Source organism: Bactrocera dorsalis, chromosome 2, assembly GCF_023373825.1.
Source record: "Bactrocera dorsalis isolate Fly_Bdor chromosome 2, ASM2337382v1, whole genome shotgun sequence".
Lineage (NCBI taxonomy): Eukaryota > Metazoa > Arthropoda > Insecta > Diptera > Tephritidae > Bactrocera > Bactrocera dorsalis.
Window position 1 is genome coordinate 75,431,766 of NC_064304.1, and position 19,924 is coordinate 75,451,689.

At 37.3% G+C, this 19,924-nt stretch overlaps 2 protein-coding genes across 2 annotated transcripts in view; both read right to left on the reverse strand.

The window, feature by feature from the left end:
• The window catches only part of LOC105226404 (dnaJ homolog subfamily C member 16), a 623,397-nt gene that overhangs the window by 319,698 nt on the left and 283,775 nt on the right, over positions 1-19,924 (reverse strand). The window lies entirely within an intron of this gene.
• The window catches only part of LOC105224598 (dolichyl-diphosphooligosaccharide--protein glycosyltransferase subunit STT3B), a 70,979-nt gene that overhangs the window by 18,268 nt on the left and 32,787 nt on the right, over positions 1-19,924 (reverse strand). The window contains exon 3 of the mRNA XM_049449955.1: positions 3,510-3,980. Coding sequence (XP_049305912.1) covers positions 3,510-3,980 — 471 coding nt within the window. The remainder of the gene's footprint in view (positions 1-3,509; positions 3,981-19,924) is intronic.

The window sequence follows — 19,924 nt, forward strand, 5'->3', positions numbered from 1 at the left end:
TGTAGGATCGTACATCTCTCCATGATGAAATGGCAAACCTTACTGAAGAGAAATGTCGAAAGAACGGGGGAAAAATATGGCGTGCTTTACTGCCCCTACTGGTATACTTTTGGAGCGTAGCTATTGAAAAACCCTTTACTATATGTAATGATTTCCGTTATTTTAACAAGCCTGCTTTGATCCTTGCAAGTTGAAGGAATATTAAATGTTTCCTTACACACGAACTTAGTCGTTTCTTACTTGTATATTATAATTTGTATGTAGTGTCTGTCTACTCAATTATATAACAATCAGAGTTTGCTTTCGCATATTGCCACTGGAGTGGAGAGCGAAGAAAATCATATTGCGGCGATTGCTTTACATAAGTGTGAAAAAAGCACAAACGAAATTTATGACCTTATCAAAAAGCCTAATATATCGAGAATTTTTGTTTACCGTTGTTTCGTTTTCCCAAACATCTACAGTTGCTGACAGAAAGAGAAGTGGTCGTCCTTGAGTAGTTCGAGCCGATTCAGCCATAACAATTGTCTGCGAACCTTACAAAGCCTTGAGTAGGTAAAAACAAAACGACAAAAACTACGCATAACCTTGCAAAGACGCAAAAAATTGTATTCAAGGGTTAAACATGGTCATAATCAGGGGTGTTGTGAAATCTGATAGTTGTCGGAATCAAAAAAAGGTTGGTTTGATATTCGAAACAGAATTTGTATCGGTTTTGGATGTCACGGAAACCAATTTTATCGGTTTTGCTGTCAGAAACAAATCAAGAAGATAGTCGCACACAGATTTGAAATGTAAGTTAAGAAATTAAGTTATTCCCTTGTTAATTAATTTACCTTTATTTCTATAGGAGAAAACATAGGAATAAAACAAGAAATGCCTTAATTATTGAGTTTTGGAAAAAAATCGGATATTTAACTTTTAACTTATAAGGTCAAATTTCGAAACGTAGATTTAGAGGTAGCAGTAAATTTTACACCATTTTGATTGTTAAAATTTATTAGAGATTTTTTTATTATAATACTTACAAATTTCATCAAACTGATTTAAATTAATTCTAATTACAGTATTTGAAAAGAAAATTTTAAACTCTTTGTATTTTCTTGAAAAATGTGTCGTTTATTTTAGAAGCCTTTTTTATGATTATGAGAAAATCAAAACACAAGGTGTAAAATTTACTACCACGTCATAAGTTAAAGGTTAAGGGGGTGGCCTGCTTTAGAGAATTAAAAAAATCGATTTTTTGGGAAGGAAATAAATAATGGATTAAGGCGAAATTTCTAGGGTTTGTAGTTATATATTTAAACACCATCCGCAAATTTTTTTGATACGAAATCTTTTACATTTTGCCTTTGGGAAGCAATTTTAAGATGCTTCTCGCATGTGCATATGCCAAACGGCAGGCAGGATGCAGGACGAGATTTCTATCGGAAACAAAATATTCAAAGAGATTCTTATTATTTATGTTCAAATTAAACTAGGAAATTTTCAAAAAGAAAAAGTGTAAAATTCTAAAATTTTTTAAATTAACAGAACCCTTGCCAAGGAGTTGGAAAAAGAGTGTGGCACGGTCGTTTTACATGAAACCGTCCGCCAACTAATTCTGTGAAACAAATACTCTTCAAGAGTTGCGCGTAAGCCGCTGCTTTCGAATGTACATAAATGTTGAAAAGCGCTTAACTTTTGCTGTCAACATGAGCATCAAGCCGGACAACTATTGGGATGACGTCATATTCTGTGACGAAACCAAAATTATGCTGTACTATAATTATGGACCAACTAGAGTATGGCGCAAGCCGTTAACAGCTTTAGATCAGCGCAACATCATTCCGACAGTAAAATTATTGCTTTGTGTTTATATATTTTAACATATTGTTGAGTGCATTCATATAAACGGTGAGTCTTAAATTGTTCAAAGGTATACTATGTATATATGTATATGAGTGTACTTTTCTCAGTTTTTTAGATAGTCGTCGGTGCTTCATATCTTCTACAGGCTTTATTTAATTGTCAAGCAAAGGTAAGTTTTGAACAGTTGAAGTGAAATACATATATGCACGTGTGATTTTTTATTTGAAAAAAAAAAAACATATTCTGTGCATACAGGTGTTTTATTCTTTTGTAATATATATATAGAATGATTTATTTCTTTGAAGGAAAAACGTCACGAGCCAGACGAGCAAATATATGTGGGTCGGCGAACGCGTAATGCAAATGATGTGCCATTACTAAGACGATAACAGACTGCAGAAGAACGCGCACGCAGCATGAACGCAATACACGAAATTGATCTATTGACCCTGTACTGAATCTTGCACGTCGATCATTCATTGTATTCATTAATTTTTGGGATATCTCAAACGTCAAAGTTTTTTTTTTTAAGTTATGTTTAACAATACAATTCGACATTTCAAATGACATCTTATGGTGCTACAAAAATTATTATACTCTTGCAACCTGTTGCATTTAAAACAGTTGTTGATTGAAGCTACGATCTTAACTGCTAAATCATAAGGAGCAGGATTAAGTTTTAAATTATCTGGCAATTAATTAAATATATTTTTGGTTTGAATAAATGAGTTTAATGTTAAAACAATTTTTTTTTATTTTTTTCACTTCATACGTAGTGAAGCGCGTACCGGGCCACTAGCACTTGATAAAATAATATTTGATATGAATTTTAACGAGATTTCTATTTTGCGCATATAATTATTTTCTGTGGAACCACCATCATTACTGGACTGCCTTTAGCGCTACAGGCAAATCTCAATATCTGTGTTCATTAAAATAGTACTGCTATGAGCAAAAAATAATAACACTTTATTCATAATTTTAAAATTTTTAATATCTTCTTCAAAATCTATGTCGTTCCCCTCAAAGTAATCCCCCTTAGACATATAAGCGCTACAGGCAAATCTCATATATCTGTGTTCATTAAAATAGTACTGCTATGAGCAAAAAATAATAACACTTTATTCATAATTTTAAAATTTTTAATATCTTCTTCAAAATCTATGTCGTTCCCCTTTTTTTTGGTCACAGTTGTAGATATATTTTTATTTATGAAATTGAATTATTATTAAATATAATTAACTTTATTAAACGCTTTGAGCTTGTAACAGAACGTATGACAGGACTAAGTAGTGTTTATGCTAGATTTATTGCACTTATTATCATTTTCATAATTTTCATTGCCTTTATTGGCTTCTCCTGTAATATTCTTTTGAAACAACATTGTTTAGAAAGAAAAATGTCATGCATGCATTTGCATCTGCCGTTTTCATTAACTTTACTCGATAAGAACAAAACATTGCAGCGTTATGCTAAACGAACAATCGAACGTAGGTTTTTCTACATGTATTCACTTAATTGTTGTTAAAAATTTAGATATGTATATATTTTTACGATCCTGTGAAGGAAAATATTTAATAAGGGGAATATAATTTTCTATGAAACACTGGTAAAAAATGAATTATATATAGACATACATATGTATAAGCAAGCCTTACCTGTAATCAAGCTTCAATTCTCCGAATCGATAGTAACTTAGTTTATACATGAGACAGTTAAGAAGAGCAGGAGCGCCTTCGGAATCTATGCGGAACTCTCCCCTATCCGTAAAGTAATCACTTTCTTTAATGTCTTTGGGATGCTCACCCTCAGCGATTCGAACCATCCACAAAAACTTATTAATATCATCACCAGAATAACCAATAACTCCACCGAATATAACGAGAACATAATCCACATCTAAAGAAGTCATAATTTCATATGATTTTTCCTCCGTAGATGACATAGCTTTTCCAACTAATGCTATATGACTATTATTCCAAGTGTTATTGTCAACCAACGTAGTTCTGTTTGCCATTCCAGCAATTTGATAACCATAGTCCCACCATGACATAATACGGGCATTATCATCAGTATTTTGGGAAAGCCAATAATAAGCTTCCCGGAAGTCATCCAATATATTACGTGAACTATAAATTAAAAAAATATATATAAATCTTAATATAAATATAACATTATTAAGCATTTAGTTAATTTAAAATTTAAAAATAATGTTATTTTTAAGCGTTATTACTTATAATAATTAAGAGAGATCCATTTCGATATGTCCTACTTTTTTAAAGAAAAAACACAGAAACTTTAAATTTAATGAGAAATGTTTATTATCTCTATCAAATGTTGGCAGCAGCTAACTCGCAGATGGTCCATCCGTTGAGTCCAATTTTCGTCGACTCGTTCGAACATTTCGATTGGTAACTGGCGAACAACACGCGTGATGCTTTGCTCCAAAGTCTGAATCGAAGGGAAATTGTCCGCATAGACACAAAGTCTAACGATACGATATCACATGATCTAGGTGGTTAATCTACCGGCCCAAAATGTGAAATTTTCTGCTCACCGAAGTGTTCTCTCAATAAATCTGGGAAGTGGTGCCGTCTTGTTGAAACCAAATGTCGCCAAGATCACGAGCTTTAATTTCAGACACCAAATAGTACACTCGTGGCCACGCAAACCTTACCGCTATACTTTCTTTATTTTTTCGGACTTTTTCGTTCGTTCGGGATTTCCTTTAACTTTGTTTTTTTATGCTTTTAGTAAGCATAAGTAAACTAAATTATATTATCTAATTATAATTATAGTTTTTAATTTATTACGTTTAATGAGTAAAACACAAATTACCTTATACAAAAGCTGCCGATATTATTGTCATTAAAAAGATACACCTACTAAACGCTGTGCTTCAAGTAAAAAAATAAATTCAAATATTAATTTCAAATATAGTGTACATAAAATTAAATTAAAAAAATAAAAAATATAATTTATTCATCGCATTACAAGCTCATTTTGTAAAGCCGACTATCTTTCAATTGATTTATCTATAGATGAATGTGTTTTGTTTTTAATATTTTTGATTAATAACATGTCATTAACTTATTTCGAAAAAATTTCTATACCGTAAAAAGAAGAAGAAAAAATGTACACAATACTTGAAAATTTTGGGTGGCCACGAGTGTAGGTAGGTGTAGGTTTGACAACCTTCGCATCTTCTTAGAACTTTTCAAGAGCCCAGAAAGCGAAGCGAAGGTCGAGCGGCTCCAGCTCTTGTACAAGTTGTACACTTTCAATTTAAGATATCCACGTAAAATGTGCCAAGTCGTTCCATACGTTAGTCCGAGTTACTGCGAACGGCGCCGAATCGACTGTCCACAGTTTTCGTGTACATTCTCAGCTACAGCTGCTATATTTTCTCCGAAGCGTGCTGGATATGGTCTATTCGATCGAATATTATCCAATAACGAATGCTGGGTCTCAAGATGTGTGAATGCTTACGTATAGTACGCTCAGTATGCCGATTATGTTGATAAGTTAAGCGAAGCGCGCGAAACGCATTCTTTACAAAACGTGAATTTTCGTAATAAAGTTGATCGTTTTGTAAACGTTCTTCAGGCGCAAGTCTTTCCATGATGAAATAGCAAAAAATACTAAACAAAAATAACATGATAACTTGCCAAGACTCTCGCGTGATATATTTAAAATTTACTACGGCGAACTGTATGTCATGTTTCAATACCTGTGCAACTCACCTTTATTTCCAACCCTAATTGTTGTGAAGAAATAATGCACAGAACGAGATTTCAAATTCCGGAATTCACTTTTATTTTTTTCAAATAATGTTATGTGATGCACAGCACGGTTTTTCGTTGATACAAATTTTAGTTATAAACTTATGTATATTGCACAAAATGATAGATGGGCCAATTGGCGGCGGAATCGGCGAGCGATTATTAATGCGGGAGGAAAAAACGATGCTGCGAAAAGCGTATGCGCAAAAGCTTGTAGTGTCGACTCGTACGGAAGTACGAGTTATAGATTTAAGTTATATGCTTGTGGTAGATACGGATATGATAGTTGGTGCTACGTTAGGTGGCACTGGTGGGTAGTCATGTGGACCACCCATCTATTACTACTTTTGCGGTTTTCATTAGGATAGTATTTGTGGTTCGTTTTGTGGGTTATATTGATTTATCGTTTATTGTTTACGGTTTACGTTTCGGTTTTATCGGCTGTGGGCAAAAAGCATAGTTTAACGAGCGGCCGAGCTAGTGTTCCGTTTTGCGTACGGAGATCAACTACGCGAATATGACCGTCGGAGCCGTGGTAAAGCTTCTCTATGCGGCCAAGCCGCCATTCAGTGGGGGGAGACAATCGTCATGAATTAAGACACAATCTCCAAGCTTAGGCGCGTTTTCTGGTGTTTTCCACCGGTACCTTCTGTGGAGGTCCTTTAAATAATCTTCTTTCCATCGAAGACTGAAATCGTGATGGAGAATTTTAATTCTTTCCCATCTGTTTAATAAGGAAAGCGACTCCACGCCTGGCTCAGGTGTGGCCAGAATGGGCGCTCCTTTAAGAAAATGCCCTGGTGTGAGAGCTGTAAAGTCTGATGGATCTTGCGAGAAGGCTGCGAGAGGCCGTGAGTTGAGAACGGCTTCAATTCTAGTTAAGAGTGTCGTGAACTCTTCATAATTGAATTTATAAGTGCCAGCTAGCTTCTTGAAATGTGATTTGAAGCTTTTTACGGCTGATTCCCATAAACCACCCATGTGTGGAGCGCTTGGGGGGATAAACTGCCAATTGATGCCTTGGGGAGCATATTTTTGTATAATGTCAGGTGAGACTTGTTTCATAAAATCCACAAATTGTTTCTCTGTGCCTCTTTGAGCTCCGATAAATGTTTTACCATTATCGCTCATGATTTTGGATGGAAAGCCACGTCGTCCGACGAAGCGAGCAAATGCCGCGAGGAAAGCCTCCTTTGTCAGATTGGAACATAGCTCAAGGTGTACTGCTTTTGTCGTAAAACAGACAAAGACAGCCACGTAGCCTTTCATCAGGGTGGGAGACCTTAGCATGGACGCCTTTATTTGAAAAGGCCCAGCAAGGTCGACACCTGTGGTGGTGAAAGGCAGAGCAAAGTTACAGCGTTCCGGTGGAAGTGCTGCCATAATCTGCGTTCTCATTTTCTGCTTGTGCATAGTGCAGACCTTGCACGTGAAAATGCACTTCTTGATTTGGGGCTTAAGGCGGGGAACATAGTACTCTTGGCGTACCATATGTTGCATGAGGCGATGTTCGGCGTGTAACATGAGTATATGGATATAACTGATGAATAATGTGGCAAATGAGGATTTCTCTGGTATTATTATGGGATGGCGTTCGTTATACGTAAGGCTGGAATTAGCAAGCCGGCCGTTTGCACGAAGCAGACCTTTCTTGTCTATAAATGGGTTTAGTACTAAGAGTGAGCTCTTTTTGTCAATTGGCTTCGATTCTCTTAGTAACCCTAGGTCGCGGCTGAAGTAGCGCGTTTGGGTTGATGCGATAAGAGCGACCTTCGCTTTTTGTAAGTCTTGGTGCGTCAATGTATCGCATTGAGGGCAAGTTGCTCCTTTTACCTTCAGTTTGAGTCGCTCTACGAATTTGAGAATATAGGCGACTACTCTGAGTGCTCGGGGGAACGATGAAAATCGTTCAAGGATGTCAGCATCATCCATTGTTGTGTGATAAGTGGTGATTTTTCGACTCTCTGGGGCAATTATGTTGCGCATTGGCGATTGTGGCCAAGAATCGGGAGATTCTGTTAACCATCGGGGGCCATTCCACCAGAGGGAGGTGGTGGCGAGATGAAGGGGTTTGCACCCTCTTGTCCCAAGATCGGCAGGATTGTCAGCACTGGCTACGTGGCGCCAAGTGGCTGATCCTACTAGATCAAGTATTTGAGACGTTCGGTTAGAAATATATGTTTTCCACGCGTGTGGTGGTTTTTCTAACCAGGCTAGAACTATTTCGGAATCGGACCAGAGGTATAATTTATATTTTGCCATGTTTAAGTGGGTCTGCACCAAGGAGACTAGCTTTGCTAGTAGCAGAGCGCCACAGAGTTCAAGTCGTGGTAGACTTATGGTTTTTAGAGGCGCAACTTTTGCTTTTGCCACTAGTAGGTGGCTTGTAGTTGCAATGTCGCTTTGTGTGCGCACGTACATAGTGGCGCAATATGCCTTTTCAGAGGCGTCGCAGAAGCCGTGTAGTTCCACTTTGTATTCGGGAGAATAGTTTACCCACCGTGGAATTTGTATCTGCGAAATGTCTTTTAGGTTATTAGCAAACTGGGACCATTTTTCTAAGCGAAGAGGCTTCACTTGTTCGTCCCAGTCGGTTCCGTCTAGCCATAATTTTTGGATCAGGATTTTCGCTTGTATCATAATTAGCGAAAGCCATCCTGCGGGGTCGAAAAGTTTTGCCACAGAGGATAGAATTTGTCTCTTTGTGATGGCGGATAATGCGGATATTGACTCTAGTATATGAAAACTGGTCAGATATCGCATTCCATTGTATGCCCAATGTTTTTGTTGTACTTTCCTTTTCAAATATAAGGAAATTAGTATCCAACAAATGGTCTTTAGGAATATTTCTTTAAAATATTCGGGTGATTGGCTGTAATCTTTTTTAAAGGAAACCCTGCGGTATTGAGGGCATTTATTACCTGTGATAAGGTATCGTACGCTAGTGGAAGACTGTGGCTTCCAGACAGGATATCGTCTACATACGTCTGTGTTTTTAACACTTGTGTTGCCAGAGGAAATTCTGACTTTGTGTTTTCTGCCAGTTCGTGGAATGTACGAATGGCTAAGTATGGAGCACAGTCTACGCCAAAGGTTACTGTTTTTAATTTAATGTCGCGTAGTGGACTATTGGCAGATTTTCGGAAAATAATTCGCTGAAAATCTTGATCATCTTCATGTACGAGTATTTGTCGATACATTTTTTCGACATCCCCATTGAATACGTATTTGTATATACACCAGTTCAATATGAGGAGCATTAGATCTTCATGTACGAGTATTTGTCGATCCATTTTTTCGACATCCCCATTGAATACGTATTTGTATATACGCCAGTTCAATATGAGGAGCATTAGATCTGGTTGGAGTGTGGGTCCCGTAAATAGAATGTCACTTAGGGACTTCCCCGAGCTAGTGGTTCTGGAGGCATTGAAGACAACTCTGACTTTTGTTGTTTTTTTGTCAGGCTTTACTACTGCATGATGTGGCAAGTAGTAAGAGTAATATTTGCCTCTTATGATTTTTTCACATGGGCTTACTTCCTCCATGTGGTCTAAATGGAGGTATTCTTCCAAGACACCATCATAATCTTGTTTCAGCTCACCTTTTCTAAGTAGGTTTTTCTCCATACTTAGAAACTGCTGCATTGCAGAGGTGCGAGAGTGACCTAAGGCGAGTGTGTCTGGAAATTGTTGTTTTAGTGGTAGTCGTACGACATACCGACCATTGGCTGATCGAGTAGTTGTGGCTTTGTAAAAGTCTTCACAATACTGATCTTCTGGTGTTGTAATTGAAATGGGGGGGAGTTCCTCTAGCTCCCAAAATTTTCTCAATTGTGAATTGAGGTACTCGTTAGAGATTTCCTCAACTTGAGTTGTCATTGCTGTGACTGGTTTCGCAACTAGTCCACTCAGGACCCATCCGAAAAAGGTATTTTGCGCCAGTAGTGTTTTCGAAATTTTTTCAACACCTTCCAGTATTATTTGCGATATAAGATCGCTGCCTAATAGAAGGTCTATTTGAGCGGGGGTGTTGCAGTTGGGATCTGCTAGAGTCAGATGTGAAATCTTATCCCAATGCTTGCTACTTATTTGATAGCTTGGAAGCATGTTTGTTAGTTGCGGTAAGACAATAGCATTTGCTTGAATGCGCTTATCCGCTTGGGGGGAAATTAGGGTAATGGGGCATATTTTGTTAGAGTTTTGTACTACTCTTCCGCCCATTCCCGTAATTTCATAATTGGCTTGTTTTGTTGGCAATTTTAATTTATTTTGGGCCTTAGACGCTATAAAGGATCGTTGGGACCCTTGGTCTATTAGGGCTCTTAGTTTGAACAGTTCTCCTCGATGTTCGATGGAGACAACTGCTGTGGGTAGTAGTACTCTACTATGATTATCGCTGTGTAGCGTTTGAGATTTTAATGCCTTTAAGCAGCATGGTGTCTCTTGGCAATTTTGTTGCGTTTCTGTTTCGGGAGTTGCTGTTGCAACTAAACCCGTGGCTTTTTTTGAAAAAGCGCTACTTTGAGTTGTGTTGGGAAAGTTGTTTATGTGCAACATAGAATGATGCCTTTTGTGGCAATATACGCAGTTAAATTTGCTTTCGCAAGTATTGAGATTGTGTGAGTGGGACAAACAGTTTGTACAGAGTCTTTTTGACCTGACAAAGTTGTTCCTTTCATTGACATTAAATTTTTTAAATTTTTCGCAAGCTTTTAGCTTATGCCCTCCTGTACATAGTTCGCATGACGTGAATTTATTTTGTTCAGATGTGAACGATTGTGCTTTGAAAAAGCTTCTATTTAAATTGTTGTTGTTATTGACTTGGGGTCTATTGAAGCTTCTGTTTAGGTCGGGTTGAACGTTTTTAGTTCTGATTGTTTTTTTATCTACCCTTTCCGCAATTTCATATTGGGCAGTTAGGAAATCTTTCATTTGCTGCCACGTTGGGCAGTCTCTTCTTGATGAGAGCGATTGCTCCCATAGAAGTAATGATTTTTCTGGTAATGCTGCGGTGCATATGTTTACCAGAATAGGGTCCCAACTGTCTGTGGGAACATTTTGTGTCGTTAGAACCGACAAACAATTTGAAACAGTGGATTCTAATTTTATGAATTCTCCACTTGTTTCTTTCTGAATTTTCGGCAAGTTCATGAGTATGGTTACTTGCTTGTCGACCAATATTCTTTTGTTTTCATATCTGGCTTTCAGAGCTTCCCAAGCCAAATTGAAATTGTCATCACTTAATGCGAACTGTTTTACTATAACGCCTGCTTGACCTTTTGTTTTGTATCGGAGATGATACAATTTTTGCGCTTGCGATAGTTTTGGATGGTTTATGTACACGGCAGTAAACATGTCCCGGAAGGACGGCCATTGTTCATAACCTCCATGGAATATTTCTGTATCGCACGCTGGCACTTTGAGATGAATGCCTGTTGCCTCTTGGGCTTGCAATTGTGGTAACTCTACTCTACTGTGGGAAGTAGGTGCAATTGACTTTATGAGTTGTAGCTGATCTGCGATCATAATTTTTGTGTCCTCATACTGGTCTAAGCAGTTTTCAAATTTGGCGTATGCAGAAGATTTAAAGTTTTCTGGTAGATCTGAATCGTCAGTATCTACAATTGCGTCATATGCAGCTTGGAGACGTGTCCAAAAATTTTCAATCTTTTTAATTCTAGCGCCGATTCCGAATTGTCTTGAATCGGCGAAGAAGCAAATCGAGTGCAGTATTTTATTAGACAGTCACTCTCTGAAATGAATTTGGAGTATGATATGTCTTTCCCCCTCTTTTGTTTTGTAGCACCTTGCTTAGAGCGTGTAGCTTCTGCAGGTGTACATGGACTTTTATCGTCAGAAATCACTTTAGGAATTTTCAAGAATTGAGATGTTTTAGATTCTTTTGAATCTATATTCATTTAGAAAATATAGATTTGTAAAATATTTGTATATATTTTCTTTCAGTGGATACTGAGAACTTTATCAACCGAAAACTCTTTTAGGTAAATAAGAGTTTGTTATTTCCGATAAAATTAGTGAAATCCGCGTTTATAGTTTATATTACTCGCCGTTGTAAAGGGTGATTTTTTAAGAGCTTGATAACTTTTTTTTAAAAAAAAACGCATAAAATTTGCAAAATCTCATCGGTTCTTTATTTGAAACGTTAGATTGGTTCATGACATTTACTTTTTGAAGATAATTTCATTTAAATGTTGACCGCGGCTGCGTCTTAGGTGGTCCATTCGGAAAGTCCAATTTTGGGCAACTTTTTCGAGCATTTCGGCCGGAATAGCCCGAATTTCTTCGGAAATGTTGTCTTCCAAAGCTGGAATAGTTGCTGGCTTATTTCTGTAGACTTTAGACTTGACGTAGCCCCACAAAAAATAGTCTAAAGGCGTTAAATCGCATGATCTTGGTGGCCAACTTACGGGTCCATTTCTTGAGATGAATTGTTGTCCGAAGTTTTCCCTCAAAATGGCCATAGAATCGCGAGCTGTGTGGCATGTAGCGCCATCTTGTTGAAACCACATGTCAACCAAGTTCAGTTCTTCCATTTTTGGCAACAAAAAGTTTGTTAGCATCGAACGATAGCGATCGCCATTCACCGTAACGTTGCGTCCAACAGCATCTTTGAAAAAATACGGTCCAATGATTCCACCAGCGTACAAACCACACCAAACAGTGCATTTTTCGGGATGCATGGGCAGTTCTTGAACGGCTTCTGGTTGCTCTTCACCCCAAATGCGGCAATTTTGCTTATTTACGTAGCCATTCAACCAGAAATGAGCCTCATCGCTGAACAAAATTAAAGCGCGAAACACATTTCGAACCGAACACTGATTTTGGTAATAAAATTCAATGATTTGCAAGCGTTGCTCGTTAGTAAGTCTATTCATGATGAAATGTCAAAGCATACTGAGCATCTTTCTCTTTGACACCATGTCTGAAATCCCACGTGATCTGTCAAATACTAATGCATGAAAATCCTAACCTCAAAAAAATCACCCGTTAGTATGCAGTTAGTATGCCTCCTCTTCTGTGTGTCTTGGGTAAGTGGTTTTGTGTATGTTGCTTTTACTTTTATTATCCGCACCCGTTAGTGTGTTTTACATATTTAGTTTCGCGCCCGTTGGTGATATTTATTTAGTTTCGCGCCCGCTGTTGTTGTTTTGTTTTCGTTTACTAGATTAGATATATTATATATTCCAATTGTGGTGCACTGCACTAATACTGTATATGTCAAAATTTTTTTTTTTTTATGGTTTTAGGTATTTTTCACTTTTATAGTTTTAAAATATATGTTTCAGTCACCGCACTTTATTTAATTAAAAATTTTTTTATTATTTTTATTAATTTTTTTTTTTCTTTGTTTTTTCACAGCAATGCACTTCTTTATTTAGCTTCCTTCTTTTTCTTTCGTTTTTAAATGTATTAATGTCACTGCACCCTTAATTTTTTTTTTTTTTTTTTTTTTTTTTAAATTTTAAATTTGTTTTTTTTTTTTTCTATAGTGCCTTTCTGTAGGCTCGAAGGACCATGTTTCAATACCTGTGCAACTCACCTTTATTTCCAACCTTAATTGTTGTGAAGAAATAATGCACAGAACGAGATTTCAAATTGCGGAATTCACTTCTATTTTTTTCAAATAATGTTATCTGATGCACAGTACGGTTTTTCGTTGATACAAATTTTAGTTATAAACTTATGTATATTGCATAAAATGATAGATGGGCCAATTGGCGGCGGAATCGGCGAGCGATTATTAATGCGGGAGGAAAAAACAACGATGCTGCGAAAAGCGTATGCGCAAAAGCTTGTAGTGTCGACTCGTACGGAAGCAAAAAGCGAAGAGAAGTGGCTGGAGTTGTCCGTCCCTTTTTTTTGTGTTCTAGTTGGAAGTGTGGTGTCATGTTTGAGTGTATTGGTGTGATGTGTAGTGATGTGGAAGGTGAGTGGTGAGTGTGGTGTGCTGTTATGATGATTTGTGTTGAAATGTGGTGTGGCTGTGTTTCATTACAGGGTAGGCCGAGAGTCATTTAGACAAGGCGATTGAAAAAAGTAGCTCTACTTGGATCAACCGTTATTAGCACAGTATACTCGGCTGATCATGAGTTTGATTTGTGGTGGACAAGTAATCTTTAAGCGTGAACAGCATACATTAAAAAAATTATATTTTCGAACACCCGTTTCCTTTAAATGGTATAAACTTTTTTAGGTTGATAGCTGCACATATGTTTAGTGTTTGATACTTGTATTTAGAAAATTAGGCATTTACATGACTTTACCAGTTTACTCACACCCCTTTGTATCCAAAAAACGTTACTGTTCGGTATGGCTTGCATAGCGTAGGCTTATTCAAATCATTCATCCTTTCGTTAGGCCTTGGTAATATTCCATTCTCGCAAATTTTGAAAAAACGTTTTTTTATCGATTTGAAAGTTATGTTTATGAACAAATATTGATTAATTTACTTATTAAAATCTTAACTGAAGTCAGTGTTTAGATTAAAATATTTATGAAGAAAACTATTTTAAATAGACCCCTTATAAGCCAATATATGTAAGTAAGTTTAGACGCGATCAGTTTTTCTATTTTCTATATCATAAAATTTTTTTAAATTACAAAACTCTATGTATTGAAATGTATTACTTTCATAATGATTTATATCTATATTTCCAATGTGACCTTCTAATCAGAATGATATAAATACTAAAAAAAACTTATAATTCTTGACATAAACAAAATATGATGTTTGCCTTACAACGTTAAGTAAATTCAATTATTTGAGTGATATGTTATGATTTAAGGTAAAATTGTTTTGTACAATTTACGATGTCGCGAAATAATAAGTAAGTTTATGTTGTTATATCTTCAAGTTGTGATATTCTTTTGTTAAAGTTTATAAATTTATCTTTGTTGAGGGGAAAAGTAAAGTCAAAAGTGGTTTTTATTGGTTCTGTGAAGTTTTGTAAGAGATATTTTGTGACGCCCCATTTTTGGGGCGCTGAGCACATATGCCCACATGTTTTTTCATAAACTTTTTGTTCACATTTGTTAATTTTCAGTAAATGTATGACACATTTTTTCTTCCCGATTTCTTTTTTTCTGCTTTTTTTTATATTTTACGGAAATTCCATAACTGAAACTCACTATTCAGGTTAACTGTTGCTGACATAGTCGATATATTGGAGAATGAAGAAGATATTATAAATGCTTCTGTTTACATTTGCCCTCCTGAAAATCACATGCTAAGTGATGGTGACAATGACGAAGACGACGCCGAAGCAGGAAACTTTAATCATCTCTCTGGAAATCAGCTACGAGCTGAAGGGCAGTTGCAAATAGTTAGACAAGGTGGTGGTGGATTGAAGCATGAATTTGTTGGGCGGGAAAATCAGTCTGATTCGGACGACAGTGATGACAATGTTCCTTTATCTGAACTAAAAATTCGGAATCAAGCCCAAGTGAGAAAATCAAAGAAAAAACCTCTGCCAGAAAGAGAGTGGGAGGACAAGGATGTTCCAACGTATGAGAGGACTGAACCTGACTTTCTCAACGACTCTCGGAGCCCTGTGGAGAGGTTTGAACTATTTTATGATGACAAGTTAGTAGACTTGATAGTACTTAACTCGAAAAAGTATCTTGTTTACGAGGGGAACGACCAGTTTGACGTAACGCGCGAAGAGATGCGTCTTGTAATTGCTATATTTTTGTTGAATGGCTATTGTTCCTATGCAAGACAGCGAATGTTTTGGGACACAGGTGCTGATACATATCACCCTGGCGTTGCCAACTCTATGACAAGATTTCGGTTCGATCAAATTTTAAAATATATGCACGTAAGAGACAATACATTATTAGATCAGGGAGATAAGTTTACAAAGGTTCGCCCATTGTGGGATAAACTTAACGCAAGTTGGATGAGATATTTTTCGCGCTTTACGAATGTAAGTATAGATGAATCCATGGTACCGCATTACGGCCACCATAGCACAAAACAACATATCCATGGAAAACCAACCCGATTTGGTTATAAGATTTGATGCATGGCAACTCGCCTAGGGTATTTGATTCAAGCTGAACCTTATCAAGGAGCCTCCACCGGTAATACTAATCCCGAGCTAGGAGTTGGTGGGTCCGTTGTTACGAATTTGCTGTCTAAACTACCAAATGGGTTCAAAGTCCACGTCTACATCGATAATTTTTTCACGTCACTTCGTTTGCTAACAGCACTGAAGGGATCTGGACATCAGGGAACTGGCACTATTCGTGCAAATCGCGTCGAAAAAGCACCTTTGGAGTCACTTCAAAGCATAAAATCCAAACCGAGGGGTAGCTATCATCAGATTACTGATAAGAAATCAGGTATTACGTTAGTTCGCTATAATGACAACAACGTAGTTACTTTGGCCTCCTCTGCCGAAGGAGTACTACCTCTGGGATCGGCTCAACGATGGTCAAGCAGTCAAAAGAAAAAGATAGATATTCCACAACCATTATGTATCCAGCAGTACAATAGATATATGGGCGGTACTGACCGACTAGATCAGAATGTGGGATGTTATCGAATCAGTATCAATCGTAAAAAGTGGTACTGGCAGTTGATGATGCCTTTGAACGTATCCGTGAACAATGCGTTTCAACTTTATAAACTGTCTCCAGATGGTCAAGAAAATCGTTCATTAGACTATCTTGCATTTATCAGAGTAATTACTACTACATATCTTGGTAAATATATTCATTATTCATGTTTCTATTTGCCATAATTACTTCTTTGCTTAGGAAAATACTCCCTTCCACATACAATGGGTCGCCCCTTGAAGCGACTCAAATAAGATGTGCAATGTGCCATAAAAGCACAACTAAAAAGTGTCGAAAATGTGATATTGGATGTCACACAAACTGTTTTGAGGCTTTCCATTCATAATTTTATTTATATTTATTTTAATTCAATCAATTAAAAAGTGGAATCTGAATTAAATTTATAATTTTCTTTAATAAAACTGAAATCACATCTTATATTAACTGAACTACATAGTTTATTTTTAGTGCTCCCTGGTGTGGCCAGCGCCCCATTTTTGGGGCGGCTATTTTCTCAAAAACTACGAGAGATGTGAATAAAAAGCCTTAAGCGCTTGGTTACTGGTGTCTCATAGCTAACCGCAATTGCTTTCTTTCCTTCAAAATTTTTCTAGAAAAAAGTTGGGATTATATGGGATAATATCAGAAACTATGGTATAATACTACAAAAAGTCACTGCTACTACATAATTTGGTATCATCACTTTGAATTAAAGTCTTTTATGATTACTTAGGTTACCTTCTATATTTGGGGATTCGAAAACAAAAACATATTTGAATCATGGACAAGATTAAGATCTAAATACTACATGAGTTCTGAATCCATTAACCACCTCTTCCAACAGGCAACCATTTTCTTGGAAGTGCTTCATGCGTGAATAATTATTGTTGTATTCGACTAATACAAAATAATTAATGGTCTTCTACGTACAAATTTCAGAGAGTCTGACTACTGTATGAGGTGATTATTTACTTTGAGCGACAAGGGCCCTAGCTTCAGTGTTCACATGGTCAGAAAGTCTTTCCACTTTGCATATTTGTTGATTGATGCAGCAACTGATTCAATTCCGAGATCAGTTCAAGATCGTTACTGCGAACATACCAAGGTGCATCTTAAAATTTTGTTTTTGAATCCCTGGACTTGTACGACAGAATTTGGTATCCCCGCAAAACTAATATGACTCATATTGAGCAATACCAAAGGATTCCGTCAGGATCGGGAAGAACCTCTCCGATCCGTTCGATACCAAACGAGGTTTCAGACAAGGCGGCTCCCTACCGTGGGACTTCTTCAATTTGCTGCTGGAGAAAATAATTCAAGCTGCAGAATTAAATCGAGCAGGTACAATCTTCCATAAGAGTGTACAGCTGCTAGCGTATACTGATGATATTGATATTATTATTCTCAACAACTGCGCAGTTAGTTCTGCTTTCACCAGAATGTAGTGAACGAGGGAAAGACGAATATCTTTTGTTATCAAACAAGCACTCGTCGTATTCGCGACTAGGAAAAGTATTCGAAAAGGATAATATTTACTCCGTTGGAGAGATCAGGTGGAGAAGGCCTGGCTCCACTTGATATCTCGAATTGGTGCCAAATTGCGAAAAGAAGAAACGACTGGCGCGCTATTGTAAACTCGCCGATAACAGCGTAAGCGATGTCTACGCCAAAAAATAAGGAGAAGCTATGGCTTTACTCGTAGCAGCCCAAAAGTTGTATCCCATAAGTCTGAACATCTTTTTGTAAATAAGAATTTTGTTTTATGTGGATAGGGCAGAGTTTCTACCCAATAGCCAATACATGTTTCTGAATTTTATTTCTTCTTTTTTCTTTTTGACTTGTAAGTTTTGTGTCCAAGGTCGTGCCTAGGCATTTCGCAGTATTGTGATATGGTATTTGCACACCGTTTAAGTACAGGGCATATATCTAGTATTGTTGACTTTAATTCAATGTGAAATGATTTATATATACATATATTCAAATATTTTATTTCAATGTTCGCAAGAACATGCGATACTTTGCAATTGGAGCACTTTGTGTTTTGCCGACTGACAAAACCGCAGTATCATCTACAAATCTTGCTGTAATACAATTGTCATCGTTTGGTAGATCGCACGTAAAGAGTAGTTAAAGGATGGGTCCTAACACACTCCCCTGAGGAACACCAGCATTATGTCCTTTAAATCAGAGTACATATATTCACGTTTAATTCGAAAAAAAAAGGTTCGGAAAAGATTAGGAGCCCGCCATTGTAAACTTAGATAGATACGTATTGTAGATTAATAGTAACATTCGTTATATCAGTGAGTAAGGTGTTTTAATATTTCGCTGGTAATAAGGTCACACCCATATACCTCATCGTTACTTACTATAGGTATTTCGGGGTTGTAGGGATTGCCATAAGTATGAAGTTTCATTTCCTCTGCATTAGATGTATGATATGTTTAAAAAACAACTTCAAGGTATTCCGAAAAAATGTGATCTCTCTATATTGCCCTTAGCCTATGTCAGATATGCATTTCTAATTAGATGATGCTGAATTACGGATCGAGAAAAGCTTTTTGTACACTTCCAAAGTAAATAATCATGATTACGCTCGTAAGATAGACTTTTCAGATAATAGCTGAGAGTTATATTTTTAAATGCCTTTATCTTATTGGTCCTATGTGTTTTACACATTTTACTATTAACATTACAGCAGGTGACAACTTTTGTCGGATGGAGGTCTTGTTTGTTGCCACTTTCGGCGTAATTGGTGTTTTTCTGCTACCATTTCTTTAATTTCTTTAGTATACTTTTGACCTGCTGTGACGTTTCATTTAATTGGTGTACTACGAGGTATGACAATTAAGTAATGAGACTGATTCCATAAAAACCGTATATTTGAAAATTATTCTACAACTCAGCCATCCCCTTCTAAGTAGTCCCCTTGGGCAGCTATACAGCGATTCTAGCGTGTTTTCCATGCTTCGTAACATTTCTGGAACGCTTCGATTGGAATGTCCGCGAGTACCCTCGTCATGGCCGCCTGGATGTCCGTAATCGACTCAAAATGGGTTCCTTTGACCACAGATTTTGTTTTAGGAAACAAAAAAAGTCACACGGTGACATGTCGGGCGAATAAGGCGACTGTTGCAACACGGCGATCCCTTTAGAGGCCAAATACTGGGACACGCTGAGGGCGGTGTGCCACGGCGCGTTGTCGTGATGAAAGATCCAGTTACGAGCGATGTCTGGGGGCACCCTGTTGACTCGTTTTCGCAATATTTCGAGTAATTGGCAATAGTAGACTTGATTCACAGTTTTCCCCGGAGGAATGAATTCTTTGTGGACGGTTCCACGGCTATCAAAAAAGGCAATAGTCATCGTTTTCACCTTCGACTTGCTCAAGCGAGCTTTATTCCGGCGGGGGGCGCGCGGAGACAACCATTATGAGCTTGGGCACGATTTAGAGCACTATCACCATACACTCTTACAATTTTAGCGTACGTTTCCGAAGCTGTTTCGCCTTCTGGCGCAAAATTTTGTGCCGACGCGTTGCTCTTGATTTCGTTTTTCAATTTTCGTGACGAGCACTACAAACACACGTCTACTCAACTTGACGCAGCAGGCGAACTAAACAAGCTAGAACGATGGAACATATATCAATGGAGAGATGCCGGAAAAAGAGAAAGGGATTTTCACAGGTTTATCACAAGCGCGGCAATA